General features: G+C 33.1%; 1 protein-coding gene across 1 annotated transcript in view; it reads left to right on the top strand.

Moving 5' to 3' along the window:
- Positions 1-10,073, top strand: part of PPP1R3A (protein phosphatase 1 regulatory subunit 3A) — a 43,517-nt gene extending 33,444 nt beyond the window's left edge. Inside the window, exon 4 of the mRNA XM_012736163.2 lies at positions 1,749-10,073. Coding sequence (XP_012591617.2) covers positions 1,749-4,151 — 2,403 coding nt within the window. The 3' untranslated portion in view covers positions 4,152-10,073. The remainder of the gene's footprint in view (positions 1-1,748) is intronic.
- Positions 10,074-16,551: the final 6,478 nt, after the last annotated feature.

Raw genomic sequence — 16,551 nt, 5'->3', positions numbered from 1 at the left:
TTCAGTATGTTGCTTCTGGTCTCTGCAGTGGTAAATTAATGACATTCATTTCTTATCTCTTTACCAGTGGCTCTGAGTAATAGTTTGTAGGAATTACAGGAGAGGTAGCACTATACTAATGTGCATTTCTAATCTTTTTGACAAGTGTACACTTAGCATAAACTCGTCTGTAAAATGAGAGGGCTGGACTGGATTATTGTCAGGGTCCTGTCCAACTCTATGAGTCCATGATTCTTGCATTTAGCAGCATTTTTTAACTTCCATCCTTGTGAAAATCTCCAAGTTCTATATCATGGTAGAGTATTAAATTACCAAGTGAGAAGAAAATAGCCTGTGCCATATTTTTTAAACAAGAAACAAAATCAGTACTGTACAATTTAGTATTAAATTTGTTATCATAAATTTCACACTTGGTGAACATTCAATCTATTTGAGATTTTGGGGGGGATGATTTAGATAGCACTTTTACACAAAGGAAGAAATAGGAGTAAATGAGTCACATAATGCAATTTATCCTTTACTGTATTTGGTTGGAGCTCATATCATTGGGATACATGGATTTATAATCATCTAAGATTAAAATGACATTTGCCTCTTCCAGTGTCAGTGCTGAAACAGAAAAGAAATAGAGCTCATCTCTTTCTCCGCATATTCTACCTTTTCTATAGTGATATGGGAGCTGCATCACTAAAGTATGCAATTTACTTTGCTCCAACTTTAAGAAACTACAAAGTTGTCACCCATTGTGAGAATTCTCACCAGCTGAAAGTTAACATTGCCATTTTTTTTCAAACCACAGAATATAATGAAAGGGCCCTGAAAAATCACATACTTCACCAATACATCTCATTACAATGAGCAGGCTCAAATATAAAAGTTTGTTTAGAAGTTACTGAAATTGTACGTCCAATAAATGAACAGGGAGCTGTAATTTAGATGCTAATTTGCTCCATGCTGACGTTAATGCATAAAACAATGAACCTCTATAATAGATGGAAATACAACCAAATCTGTGGAACCCACAGGCATTGGCTTACAAGACAGCTGTGCAGTTGACAAGTAACATGAGCCTTATGTGAGAAGAAGGGGAAAACGTAAGATTTGCATATAATTATTGAGATCATGCAAATGTCAGTTATGAGGAGAAAAAAAAAAAAACACAGGCATCTCACTGTTAAATCCTGACAGTTGGCATCACTGAAGAGCTCAAATACATTTGAGTACCAGTTGGCAGAGGGTCATTAAAACAGAATTTGCAGAGACATTAACTCCCTCACTTTTCTTTGAGTGACGTTTTGCTATTAATAGTTTGCAGAGGCTTTGCAGAAAACATATTAATAAGAGAAACTGTAATGGGGGCACCTACAGCAAGTGTAAATGCAGCAAGGGGCACCCAGGAAGCTGCTTTCTAATTGATTAGCATGGAGCTATCAATGTGTATATCCTAAGTGAGGAAAAAGTGCAATGACAAGCAAGAATAGTTGAATAATACAATGTGATATTTGGAAGCTGGGAAGGAGAGTGATTAATTTGGGCCCCTTTTTCTTACTAATCTCATTCCCAAGTCATAGCCTACAAGGATCTCCCCAAAACATCTGGCTTCCAGAGTTTGTATGAAATCCATAAATGAAATAAGTCAAGGAAATCTACCAGATAATTTCCAGTCAAGTTAATAAAACCTATCTAATTCATTCTGTATATTTAAAAAGATCATATACTCATTATTTTTGTTGTTTTTATCCCATAAGATAAACCAACACTTAATAAGAACTAGAAGCACTGCTTCCAGAGATGAAAGGAATACATTTTCTACAGATCCAGTCAATTTTCCAAGTAAAGCTGAGGGATTAGAGAAGAAGGAAATCCATGGTGAAACATGCACTGACTTGTTCCAAAGGCCTTTGTCTCCAAGTTCATCAGCAGAAAGCTCCTTAAAGGGAGATTTTTACTGCAACGAAAAATATTGTCCAGGAAATAAGTGTAGTCTTCAACTTCCAGAGGAAATTACTTCAGATATGGAAGAAATCAAGCCATCTTTGGGAGATGCTAGTAGTGATGAATTAGTGCAATTGCACATTGGCACTAAAGAAGTCTTGGACAATGAGGCTAATCCTGCCCACAAAAGGGGCAGAGTGCACATATCTTGCCCCTCCTCAGATCAGCTAATAGCAGGCAACCTTAATAAAAAACAAGAAGGAGGAGCTAGTAAAATCGAAATAAAAGACTGGGAATGTTTAAAAAGGGATTTCCATTCAGATGTGTCTGCATATCTTGAAGAACCAACAGAAAAAGTATCTTCCAAGGAAGATTATGGCAATGGTAAAGATGATGAGGGACAAAGAATACATTTAGGTGTTAATGAAAAACAAAGCAAAATTTGCCAATCAACCTCACATGACCAAGAAAGGAAGATGGGCCACCCTGAAGTAAGTGTGGAAGGAATTGGAACTAGTAACAGAGACCTAACTGCTCTGCTGAGCAAAGATACCTCCATTCCCGCCTGGGCAATCACAGCAGATACGTCTCATTCACCAAGGACAAATTTAAGTGGGGAAGAAGCTGTATTCACCCCAGAGCATGATCACTTGACTAGCAAAGGCATACCTTTAGGAGGAATAACTAGTCAAGTTTTTTCACCAAGAAATGGAAATGTTTTGAAGAATGATTATCTTTTCCAAGCTGAAGAAGAAAAATCAGGTTGGATTAATCCTGAAGACCAGGATAAAAACACACAGCATAAACAAAGTTGGAATGTTCCAGAAAGTCAGGGGAAAACAAGAGAGAATAAGACAAATAAACCAGAGCAGATCAAAGAACAAGCAGATTGTGAAGACCTGTGGGAAAAAAGAGATAATACGAGGAGTTTGAAAGCTACTTCTACAGAAGAATTGTTTACCTGCCAAGAAACAGTGTGCTGTGAACTGTCTTCTCTAGCTGATGATGGTATTGCTGAGAAAGCAGAAGCAGGTACAGCTTATATAATTAAGACAACATCAGAAAGTACTCCAGAAAGCATGTCTGCTAGAGGAAAAGCAATAATTGCTAAGCTCCCCCAAGAGACAGCACGAAGTGACAGGCCCATCGAGGTAAAGGAAACAGCGTTTGATCCACATGAAGGGAGAAATGATGCTTCACATTATACCCTTTGTCAACGAGATACAGCCGGTGTAATCTATGACAATGATTTTGAAAAGGAATCACGTTCAGGTATTTGTAATGTACATGTAGAGGAAATAGAGAAGAAAGAAACCATGTCTATGTACAGTTCTGGGAAGACAGATGACAGGAAGAAACATGGCATTGGAAATAGAACATCTGTAGAGGAGTTCTCACAGATCATTACAAAAAATCACGAAGCAACTTCACAACCAGATTTGCATTTGGGGATGTTACCAACAGACAAAAAAATGTTTACAGAAAACAGAGATCATGGGCAGGTCCAAGAATTATCGACGGAAATGGACTTAGATGCCGTTGTTCATCCTGCTTTTAATTCAGACGCTAATCGAGTTTCTCAGAGTGGCTGTCACATTCCCACACACCATCCCAAAGTGACAGGGCCATCTTACAAACAGCCGATTTCTGTAGGGAATACAGTTACTATGATGACTTTCCAATCTATTTCTACTAAATCTGAAAATGATTGTGACCCAACAAGAGAAGTCCAGGGTACTGAGAAGCACCCTTATCCTGGGTCTAAACCTGAAGAAGTTTCCAAAAGTTCAGTAGTGACATCAGGTAGTAGAAAACAAAGATACATAGGCCAAATTTTCCAATCAGGGGAAAGCAGTGTGGAAAAATCTCTGGGGCCAACGATTTTAATCAGTGAACCTCTTGAGAACATAGAAGAAGCAAGGCATGAAAATGAAGGATTAATAAACTCTGGACAATCACTATGCTTTTCAAGTGAAAAGGAATCTGAGAGCTCTGCTTCTGCTAGTCTTCCTGTCCAGGAAAGTCAAGTTCAAAGCAATGAATCTTTGTTTTCAAAATATACCAATTCTAAAATACCGTATTTCCTCTTGTTTCTGATATTTCTTGTAACTATCTATCACTATGACTTAATGATTGGTCTGGCATTCTACCTTTTTTCATTGTACTGGCTGTCCTGGGAAGGGGGTAGAGGAAAAGAGTCTGTTAAAAAGAAGTAACCTCAGCACTATTATTATTCTCTCTTAAAAGATAAGCTATTTAGCCCCCAACATTTGGATTGGTGAAAGAGACTATTCATTGTTCAAAGATCCAGCAGTTTTTCTCTTGAAGGATCATTTAAAAAGGAATGCGTATGAAGTTTGCTCCTTCATATAAGTAATTATTCTATATAGGACCATTATGTTTGGATCATTAAATACCTATATGAATATGAGATCTGAAGCACGTCAAGTTGAAATTAGGTACAGCTGTTGCTCCTTAGCCGGTTATGAAGTTGCAATGCTTCATGTCTCTTCACTATTTAAAGTGCTATTTCTTACATTCATTTCTTTTGCAGTAAAGCTTCATTTTTTTTTCCTTGAGAGTATATTTCCCCTTACGGTTTTTAAAACAGATAAAACATGGACAATAGTAGAGGACTTTTTTGTTTGTTTAGTATTGACCATGTAATTTGCACTTATCAGCACATATTGATAAATCAAATATTTCAACTTCTATTTCATATTTTTAAGAAACTATCTATGTATATTGAAATGAGAAAACTTAAAAAAAAAAACACACATTCTGTTTTCTTTATACGTGCACCTTATGCCTTATTGATACCTACAAAGTCAGGGCATTCATAAGCCAAACCTGACAAAGACTGAAACCATTGGGATATTATCTTTCAAGTCTACAAAATTTGTCAGTGGCTTGCCTTTAAGCAAGGTTTTTCTCTTGTAAAAGGAGACTATAACACAGCTGAACTATTTCAATGTCAACTATTCAGAGTTGAAAATGTAAATTAAAAGTTCCACAAGCATTGCTTCAGAATAAATTTGTACCTATAAAGAATAAGGCATTAAATGATAATAATAAAAATATTCCAAATGGACTATGTGTTCTTCCTGGTAGTACTTTTGTCTTCAAAGTTTCAATCTTTTCTCATTGTAAAACAATGAATTATTCCCTAAGGTGCATTTAAAAACTAAACAATTAGTCTTTGATGATATTTATTATAGGATTATTATATTATGTTGTTAGATGATAACAGAAAATTTTAAGTAGGCAAATAGGTATATGTGGAAATCTACTGAAGAAGAAATGAATATCTAGTATAACGGTGACTTTGGCTGCTGTTATTACCTACAGCCAAATGTGTGAAATAATGAAACTATTCATTTTAGTCTAGAAGGAGTAATGCAAGATTCATATACAATTTATTTCAACAACTATTTATTGAATGACTTCTAGCTACAAAACTGTGCTCTGTTCTATGGCAGAGCACATGCTTTGATATGCTGCATAGCTAGTCTAGGCATTGGTTTGCAGTGTGTTACTTTTGACTTGGCTGGGATTGTGAAGGAAAGTCACTCAGAGGGAGACTATTTGGATGATTCCTTTTTCATAGGAACTTCTTTAATAAGACATGTAACACTTATCTATAGAGAGAAAAAGTAATCAGTTTATTTACCTGTAAAGGTAAATTCAATGAGAAAAACTTAACATATATCACCCCATACATCTAAAAAATATGCGTATATGGAAAGACAAAATAAGGATGAAACATTTATATTGACTTTCATCCAGTAGTAAATGATTTCCTTAATTTTCATTAGGTACACAACTGCTTCCAAATCCCCTAATTGCATGCTCCCCTCAAGTCCCATTGAAAATGAATGCTTGACTTCAACTTTTTAGTTGACCAAATACAAACATCCTGAAGTAGAACTCAGGGCAAATATTTGATTATTTGAGAAGGCACATTTTCATTAAGTGGGAGTGCAATACTGTAAGTAGTACCTAGAAATTATCTCTAAAATTGCTATCCTGATAATTTTATTGACAGGTCTAAATTACCATGGAGTTAAAGTTAGCATTTCCTCTGTTCTTAAATGGCTTGGTTTTTGAATTCTACCTTTAAGAGTTTTAGTCAATATGCCATATCACGTTAATGCAAAGAACGCTACATTCATAACTTTATGAACACAGGTGCCTGAACTGGAATTATTCCCTTAAAATAACAACATAACTGCTTTTATCTCTTTTATTTGACTTTTGGTAACATTAACTTACCAAACCTTTTCATACACATTTATAATATGACAATAGAAATTTCAATAGATTTAAAATATTTAATTGTGTATTTCTCTGTATGCAATGAAGAAATAATTAATGATTCAACTGCTTTTCCAAACATTACTTATGGAGAACTTCAAGTCGTACAAACTTGTGAAACTATTGCTATGTGAAGAGGGTGATTTTTGCAATGTGTTTTGATCATATCACTATGTCAAGCAAGAAAAGTAGATTTCAAGAAGAACTGTTAGCCCCTGGTTAATACAGCTTTGGCTGTGAATCATCATGACAAGGGTAATCTTCATAAGCACAGCTGCCTGCATTGTGTCTGTCCAAGTATTGTTTAAGGGTGAAATGACAGTGTGGCGGGAGAGCGTGCAAAGAGAGGTGCATTGCACATCTGCTTCATATATTGGGTAAGAAATGTGATATAACTATCACTTTTTATCTTGCTGGGCTTCTGACCATTAGAAATGAAATTCTAAAAATTAATTTTCAAGTCAAGCAAGTATAGGTAGTAAAAACAATTTTCTTAAAAAATCACATTTGTATAAACCATCAATATCGCAATAGGTTTCTCAATGTATGAGGAAATGAGTCCATGAGATGACACTCACCCTTCAATATTAAAGAACACTGGGTTAATACAGCTATGTTTGCCTGCTTAGCTCTAATATTTTGGCAGCAAATTATTTCAAAGAATATCTCTTTGTTAAAGAAACAGGATCATGTTTTATTTGTCATCTTAAACCAGTCTGCTGGCTAAGTAGAAAACTTAAAAATATCCATATCAAATTTGGAGAAATAATAAGGTATTTTCTTTTTCCTAAATAGCATTCATAGTGCTTTCTTACTAATATTTTTTCCAGCCATGGATATTATTTCAAATTGCCAGGCCTGTTGTCTTCTTTATTAGGCTCACTTTGCATACAAATGAACTAAAAAAGCAAACAAAGCAAAACAGTAAAAAACTAGCAGGAGAACCAGTGAGGATGCAGGCAGGTCCATCTACCGATTTCTGTTATCATGATCCCTGACCTTTCTTTCAAATTTGTACTCAGTGAATATAAAATTGAACCACACAATAGGATTTTCTTTTGTTATTTGAATTTTGCCTTAGCCAGTTCTTATGGAACTGAGGAATAGGATCGACTTTGATTCTGCAAAAAGGTATGACAGAAATCTGACAGGACAAGCTCTTCAGGCATCTCCACAATTGTACACCCACATGAAAAAACAGTTACAAAGGTTACTTTTATTTATCTTATTAAATTCATTTGTTTATCTTTTTCTGGTTTCAGAAATAATTTATAATAAATATCATGGCAACATAATTTACTTTTCATCCTTTAAAAACAGATTTTTGTCATTAATCCAATGTTTCTATTACTTAACCAAAACCTCTTTAAATAGCAGATTAAATTTTCGCTAGATTTGAATGATCAGATGTTTACAATAAACGCCTTTATTGTAGTGTGCTAAAATATTATTATTAAACAAACAACTCTTTGAAAAGTATAGCATTTTTATTTTGTGTCATTTCTATATACATTAAATGCGTACATATTACCTCCTTTTTCAAATATGAAACAATTCATTATGAGAAAATTTAATGAAAAAATACCCTAAGTCTTTTCTTAATATATCTAATTCCTTATAGTAAGGATAATAAAGTAAAGAGAGGCACAGGTAAATCTATAGTAGGTTACAGAGAAATTATTTTTATTTGGCTGTGATGTCTCCAACATCTGATTTTGCAGCAGTTATCAATGCCTAATTAAATTACTGGTCTTGGTTAGAATTTGTGCATCTTCCTTCTTATCATGCCACCACCCAGCCTTATCTCCCACTGTTCCCTGCCTCAAGCCTTCTGTCAGTAGAACAAATCTCACTCTCCCTAGAACATGCCATGCTTGTCTGTTCCTCCATGATTTTGCTTATGTACGCCCCTTTACCTAGAGGATATTTTCAGTATCATCTCTATTTCTCTCTTCCTATCCAACTCTGCACGTTTTGCTATGTAAAGTTGATGTCTGCATCATTTTGAAGTATGCTATTTCCTTCTGTGGGATCATAACCATTTTTATCTCTCTTGTGACACTAACCTTCTTCTTGCATTTACTGGCCATTTGACTAATTATCCTAACTGGACTATCTGCTTGTTCAGGACAGGGCCATAAGGGCTTTCTCTTCCATCCTATCACCCTGCAATTTCTAGTTTGTAGGAATCCTCATTCAATACTTATAGACAGAATTGAATTGTATTATTGTTTATTGTCCTTGAAATGTGGACAAGGTTATCTGAGGTCTGAATTAAACATGAATAAATTTGAACAAACTGAAACCAGGATGTTTTTATTAACTACCAAAGACAAGGTTGAAAAAGGCAAAAAGAATATAGAGAAGCAAGACAGGGTGGTCCAGTGGATTTAGGATGTGGGAAGGAGAGAGACAATCTTTTCTCTCCATTTCTCCTAATAATTAAATTGATTTTCCATATTCATAAATTCTTCCTAGTGCACAAAACACTCTTTATTTTATTTCATGGAAAACAATATTCCAATCACATATTTTTTTATCCTTTCATCTCTAGTCTAATTCTTTTTTTTATTATTATTTATTTCAAGAAAATATGGGAGTACAAACATTTTGGTTGAATTTTATATCTTTGCCTCTCCCTAGCAAAGGTTAGAGGTATGCCCTTCCCCTCCACAATGCTCACGACCTCCCTCAGATGTGGGTCCACCCCCCCAACTCCTGAATCCCTGGTGAACACCACCACCATTTGAGCACCATAGTGATAATCAGTCAGGAAAAAATCAAACAACCTCATCAAGAAATGGGCAACGGAAATGAACAGAAATTTTTCCAAAGAAGACAGAATAATGGCCAGCAAACATAAAAAAAAATGCTCAACATCTCTAATCATTAGAGAAATGCAAATCAAAATCACAATGAGATATCACCTAACCTCAGTGAGATTGGCATTTACCAAATCACATATTAAAAGAAAATTAATTCACTGGTGAAGGTGAAAATTAACAGAACAAGGCATGTTTTCAGGTAAAGTAGCTTAGTAGCTCAAAAACCAACAAACATCACGAGGCATAAAGTGCAAGAAATTCAATCTTCTCAGCTGCTGCCATGCCCTTTTGAAAATGGCTGATCTCTCAATTTCACACCTGTTCTGCATGACAACTTTTAGGGTAAGAAAATAGAACAACTAGAAAAACCATATCAGTGGATGTGGTTTATTTTTTTAAATAAAAAAAGAAAGCATTTACTTGATTAGAAGGGAGTATGCACACACACACACATATGATTCTAACATTCAGTAAATGACAGTAATGGCAGTGAATATAAAGTACTAATACTACATGAAGGGATGTATATAATGGGTGGAGATTTATCCTTTCCTTGAAGAGACTCATCTTATCAGATTTAGATATGAAATTAAAATGATAACACAGAGACATGCCTATTTTTAAGGCAGAGTCTAAAGGAAAACACTATGTGATGGAAATGTAGTAGTATGTCATATAACAGTTTAAGACTATCAGCAATTAGTCTCTTAAGAATTAAACAAAACCCAGATACAAGTCTATTATGTGGTAGAATTCATTAATATTGTGCATTGTTTGACTTAATTCTGAGTGGAAAGAGATTTAAAGTTTTCTAAAGACACACTCTATAAAATATAATATCAAACAGCAGAGAGATGGTGCTGAAAAATCATTAGAAGAGGTTAGAAATTCTCTGTGTAAACACTTAAATAAACCATAATCTACTTTTAGTCATTTTATGTAGGAGGCTTTTATTTTGAAGCTTATAAAATATTTTTTTAGCATGGAACATTTGTGAAAATATCACACATTTAAATAATTTTTATACAAAAACTCTAAAAATTATATTTTATTTCTACATGTTAATGTTTAATTAATAATAAATCTTTGGAAAATCCAATTGTCTTCTTTCATGATGCATATAAATTTTCCTTGTTTCAAAGTAAAATAGTTTTGAGTCTTACCTAAAGAAGGGAACAAAGATTAAAGAAAAAATCTTTCATTTCCCACCTTCATAGATATAAACGGAAATATTTTAAATGCATTTCTACCATTTGAAAATTGGAAAGGAAAATAAGAAATAAAGATAAGAGATTTTAAATGTCCTTCGTATGTATCTCATAGTCTTTTCTTGCTTTAATCATTGTTTTTAATTGACACAATAATTATATACATTTATGGGTAAAGTGTGGTATTTTGATACATGTATAAAATGTGTAATGATCAAATCAGGGTAATTATCATATCCATCATCACAAACATTTATCATTTCTTTGTGTTGGGAACATTCAAATCTGCTCTTCTAGCTATTTGAATATATACAATAAATTGTTGTTAATTGTATGATACCTAAAATAGAATTCCCCCACAGTGGCCTTACATCCAAAAGCTAGCTGGTTAGAGTTTGGCTCAGTCTGGGTTAGATACTCATTTGGAGTGCAATCCATTGTTTCCTGGTAACTAATATTCACATCTTCATGAAAATGTTTCTGCTTTTCTTTTGTTCTTTTGTAGATCTACACAGCCCTAATTTCTATAGATTTATATTAGATTTTGAAATCAAGTAGTACAATTTGTTCTTTAAAATTCTGACTCTTGGCCACGAGCTCCTCCATATGAATTGTGTGATCAGCTTATCAAGTTTTGAAGAATTTGATTTTTATTGGAATTTTATTGAATGCGGACATTAATTCAAGGAGATTTAACATTTTAAAAATATTAAGTCTTTTCATCCATGAGAATAGTTTTCCTAATTTATTCATATCTTTTATTCCTTCAGATATGATTTATAATTTTCTCCATGAATGCATTACACATTTATTATTAGATATATTCCTAGGTACCTTATGGATTTGTTGCTATTATAATAGAAATGAATAATTTTTATATTATATTTTCATTTCTGAAATTATTGGCATATTATAGTGCTATTGATTTTTATGTATCACTTATTCAGCTACTTTGTTGAACTCTTATTAGTTTTACTAGTTATTAGTTTTATACTTTGGTAATTATGCCAATAGTGTGAGAACACTATCATTTTTTATATATTCTTCTATACAACTTGCTAAACTCTTACATTAGTTAAACTAGTTTGTTTTATTTTTAACCCACTTACTTCCATTTTCTGTTCCTGAGTTTCTTGAGCTAAATGTATATTTTCACTTATTTTTAACCCTTTTTCTTTCAAAAAAGTTAATATAATGCTATAAAATACACCTGACATTTTAGCTGATTTCAATTGGTTTTGAGATAATTATATCTAAAAAGCATACACACATGTAAAATATATCTTTAGTTTTTTTCAAATCTATTTCCTAATTCTCATTGTCATTTCTGTTGTGATTTAACATCTGAGTTGTTTAAAAAGATAGTCAATTTTTTAAGATCTTTTATTGTTGATATCAGATTAGGCTATTGTAATAGACTATTGTTAATTGCCAAATATTTGAAACATAATAACACTGCCTTTGTGACCTACTATAATACATTATCAATTTGATTATTCTTTGGTGTTTATGTATTCTCTTTTGGATACAGAGTTCTGTATATATTTATTAGACCAAGCTTTTTAAGTTTGTTGTTCAAAACTGTATTCTAAATAATATTTAGTTCCCTTTGACTGTTGTTATTGAAAATCTTATGCTGATGTTCCAGAGATATCTATTTCTCCTTGTGGTTGTGCCAGTTTTCCTTTAATATTTCAAATTCTTAGTTCTTAGTTGCAAATAAGCTCATAGTTATTAGCATTTATTAGTAAATTTTCCATTTTATTATCATACATACTATCCTTATTAATATTTGTCTTAAATTATAATATTAATTATATTAATTCTGATATTAATATTGCTACATTAGTTTCCTTATGGCTAGCATTTGCATTTTATAGCTTTCCCCATCACTTCATCATGGCTTTTGCCAAAAACTTACAGCTATATTTTTAAAAGTCCAATCTATAATCTGCTTTTTAATAGGTGAATTTGAGCAATTTACACTATTTTGATTAGCTGATATATTTTAACTGATTTTAACCATGTTATTTTGAGTTTTCTGTTTGTCACTGTTAGCCATTATTTTTCTCTATTTATCTGTACTTTGAAGACTGAAAACTTTTAGAAACTTCCTTTATTATCTCTGCTACTTTAGAAGTGATACAGATTGAATAGCCCTGCACCAAAAATCCAAATTCCTCCAAAATTTGAAACTTTTTAAGAGCTGACATGATGCTGAAAGCAAAGGCTCATTGCAGCATTTCAGATTTCAGATTTTTAATTAGGGATGCTGAATCTGCAAGTATAATGGAAATATTACAAAATTTGAAAAAAATACAAAATCTTAAACACTTCTGGTCCCCAAGCATTTTGGATAAGGAATACTCAATCTGTGTATGTGTTTTAATTCTGTTAGTAGTCACTCTTAATTTTTAAAATTTATACTTAATGATATTTTAAAACAAAGTCATTTATGTTTTCTGTTCTGTTAAAGAAAAACAACTGGAACCAAAGCGTGTTTTGATTATCTAATATTGTTACTATTTTCTAGAGTTTTAAAAAAACATTTTGCCAAAAATATAGTCATTATATTTAAAATTAATTATTAAATGTATAGACATTTCATCCAGTTTAGCGTTCATTCTTTTTTCTTATATCTTATGTCATCTGTCTAGGTTCCCTCTTTTTCCTATGGAAGTGCATCCGCTTATCACACTTTCAGAGATTTTTTTGTGAAAAGGAAGCTTTTAAGATTTTTCTCTTTAACTGGATAAACTTGGTAGAGTCAAAATTATTGCTAACTTTTCTCCTTCCTAAAACCTCATAAAAAGGAGATTAAAATAATAAAATAATGTGAAGAGCTATAACAATAAAAAGACTGGAGAAAGACACTGTAGCAACACATTTTTGGAAGCTCTAACACATATTGATGAGTGATAATTTACTCAAAAGACAAAAAAGGTTGAAATTTATCTTGGCGTTGGCAGAAGCTCAGAATCAACCGAACTGCACCAAATAACACCAGAAATATTGAGAAATCAGAGGCACTTAATGGCAATGCAGTTAGAGCTGAAAACACAAAGAATGGTTGAAAAATTGTGTGAGATACATTTAGATTCCTAGATTCCCTTGCTTTTCTTACATAGCTAGTCAACTGTGCTTCCCCCACCTTGGCAGGACCAGAGGTTTATTTTCTGAGTAAATTGACCAACCTACCAACACAGAGGGAAAAATAGCCCTTAGGGACAGTAAAATTTGGAGGTCTATTATTTGAAGGCTCATTATGAAATAGCTCTTAGATCATTCTATTCTGAGATCCATCAGTCAACAAGTCTCCTTGCCTCTCACCAAGAAACAGGTACATAGGGAACTCCGACAAATGACACATATACGTATCCATGCATACAAACGTGCATACCTCCAGTTAGTTTTTTAGTACTTCATTATACCCCTAAATATTATTAGAAAGCCAATTCTCACAGTTATTTGAAGAAAGTCTTTAACATAAAGGAAGAAACCAAAAGAAACAAATAGACTAAATGAACTCAAATATAAGAGACAAATTAGGGAACAGAAAATAATTCCAAACAACATAATTTGTATCCTCAAAGAGATAAAGAAAATATTGCAGACACATACACACAATAAAACAGGGGCTACTGATAAGACTAGACAATGAAAAAAACAAATAATTGTGGAAATAAATAATTAGAAAGGGTTGAAATAGAAAATTGAGGAAATTTCTTCCAAATTATAACAAAATGACAAAGAAACAGAAATAAAGAAAAGATAAATTACAGGATCAGCATCAAAAGAGAACATCCAAGTAGTTCAGCAAAGACAAGCAAATGTCATAAATGGAATAAAATATCAAATAAATAGTTGAAAAGCTATTCTGGGATTGAAGGACCTGAGTTTCTACCTTTGAAAGTTCCACGAACGATCCCAGTAAATATGCAGAACCACATACAGGACCAGACCATGTCATGGAATTGGAGGCTTCTGAGCCATGGGGATCATAGAACTGCTGCAGATTCTGTGAGTGGCAAAGTCAGTTGATTGGTTTTGTACTGCTCATAGTAGGAAGACTATATCTGCATTCTCCATAGGCCTAGAGCTTGTTAAAGTTGCATTGTAGGTTTTCATCAATGTGTGGTCCTTTTTCATGAGAAGGGAAACCCCACTCCAGTTCTTGTTTTCAAATTGTGAACAGCCTTGAGTCACATTATCAAATGTTGTTTTTAGTTATCTCAGTATTGTATGTATCATGTCCTAAGAAATGGCAGGCGTGGGAGATTAGTGGGGGAGAAAAATTCAGCCCTGCCATATTAGCTACAATGGGTGTTAGAAGGAGATGGGTGATATTATGTATGCTACCTGCCTCCATGTCAACATTAGTATTTAGGGTTATCTCACAGTCCAATTTATTCCAAAAAAAGTTTTTTTTTATATGGTCTACTTGATCAATGCCAATTTTCAAAAGTATAAGTTTCCTCTTAGTCTCTTAACAGGTACTAAGTGTATCTTAAAATGAATAAGAATTTAGAATTGAACCAAAGATGCTGTGTGAAATTAATTTTTCACATATTTCTGATGCGTTCATAAATTACGCTACCTCACATTCTTATATGAAATTCAAAATAAATAGAACTTATGTTTGAAAGTCATTATGTTTGAAAGAAAAGGAAATGATCCATTATTAAAAGTTCCTGGACAATTGATAAAATACTTATTTCATTGTAATCCAAGGGCTTCCCAGGGCTTAAATAGTATATGTTCAAATGAATGGTGAAATGAAAGACACCTTGTTTGCCATAAAATACAGATATAGGTATTTGAAGTAGTTGGTATTATTTTTTAAATATACCTCACACTGTAGCAGTGAAAGTGATGGTTGCCTGTATAAGGACATGTGATTCCATTTAGAAATCTGAGGGAGAACTCCCAGTTTTTGGATTTCTAGGCTTTTTCATTTCCCATTTTTCATCCCAACTTCCACTATTCCTAAACTTTGCTACATGAGTATCTTAGTGTGACCTTAAGATGGTCTCAGACACTTAAAAACAAATATATCACTAAAATTTAGGATTCAGTCAAAGCAGATTAGTGCTTTTTTCCCACTAAATTATAAAATCACTAAACTATGAAATAATACCTAATAATATAGTGCCTATTGCCACTAAAGAAACAGGCTGAAAAATTATTTTATTGATAGAATGTACGTTATACAATGATTGAATTACATTTTTGTTACATTTCAGTTTCAAAAGGCATGACCAAAATACAACACCAAAATATCTCAGGGCAACCTATTCTCTGGTTATTTGTGTCAATCCCCTGAGCAACATCATGGAGTAGGACTGACCTAACAAGCTATCAAGTCCTGACAATTGTTGTAAAATCCTTTTGATCTTATTCAGGGAAAATGCCTGGTATATATTTACTTTTCATTATAGGAAAATACGTCTTTATGGATTACCTCTTTAAAAACATGCTTTAATACAACCTAGAAAATTGAGTATGGTTCCTCAGATACCAAAACAATTCCTGTGTGGGAAAAGATTGAATTAAATTGGGATTTTACTAGCATATTGAGTAAACACTTAATCTTTGATATGTTAACACTACCTAGAGACCTTGAGAGACTTTTTTTTTCCTTCCAATTTACAAATTAGAATTTTTCTGTAGGTGTGACCGAATACAGTTTTTGTTTTGTGTAGTCTCATTTTGTTTTTTCAAAGTATCCTGCCTACTACAGGAATATTTTTTTTACATGTGTAGGCAAGTCAGTGAAAAAATAGAATCCAAAACACAAAAAGTTAGATAATTGTCTTTTAATATTATTATGAGAAAAAGTTCATAAGTCTTTGTAACTATTTCTCACATTACAGCTGACTATGGCTGACTGTGGTCATTTCCTACAGCTAATATATCTCCTAGTTAGCTGCTATGTAAGGTTAGAAGTGTACAGCACTGCAAAAGGATAATCCTGTTGGCGCTGAGAATGATTTCACAAAAGAGCTGGCTTATAGGCAGGTCCTTAAAACTAGAATAGGATTTTGACAGGAGGTAGGAGAGTAAGAAGTGTTTTACCCAAGAGGGTTGAATTAATTAACTCAACAAATACTTAGAACAAACTATAGTAAATAGAGTTAACTTCTAATCTGCACTGCTATGTGCTAGGCACTACTTTAAGTATTTAACATGAATTATCTCAATTAATCTACTTAAAAACCTATGAGTTCCATACTATTAATATTTTCATTTATAGATGAAGCCCTGAGGCA

The sequence above is a fragment of the Microcebus murinus genome, chromosome 9 (genome assembly GCF_040939455.1).
Source record: "Microcebus murinus isolate Inina chromosome 9, M.murinus_Inina_mat1.0, whole genome shotgun sequence".
NCBI lineage: Eukaryota > Metazoa > Chordata > Mammalia > Primates > Cheirogaleidae > Microcebus > Microcebus murinus.
The sequence above is the reverse complement of the archived record's forward strand: the minus strand, read 5'-3'. Positions and strand labels throughout refer to the sequence as shown.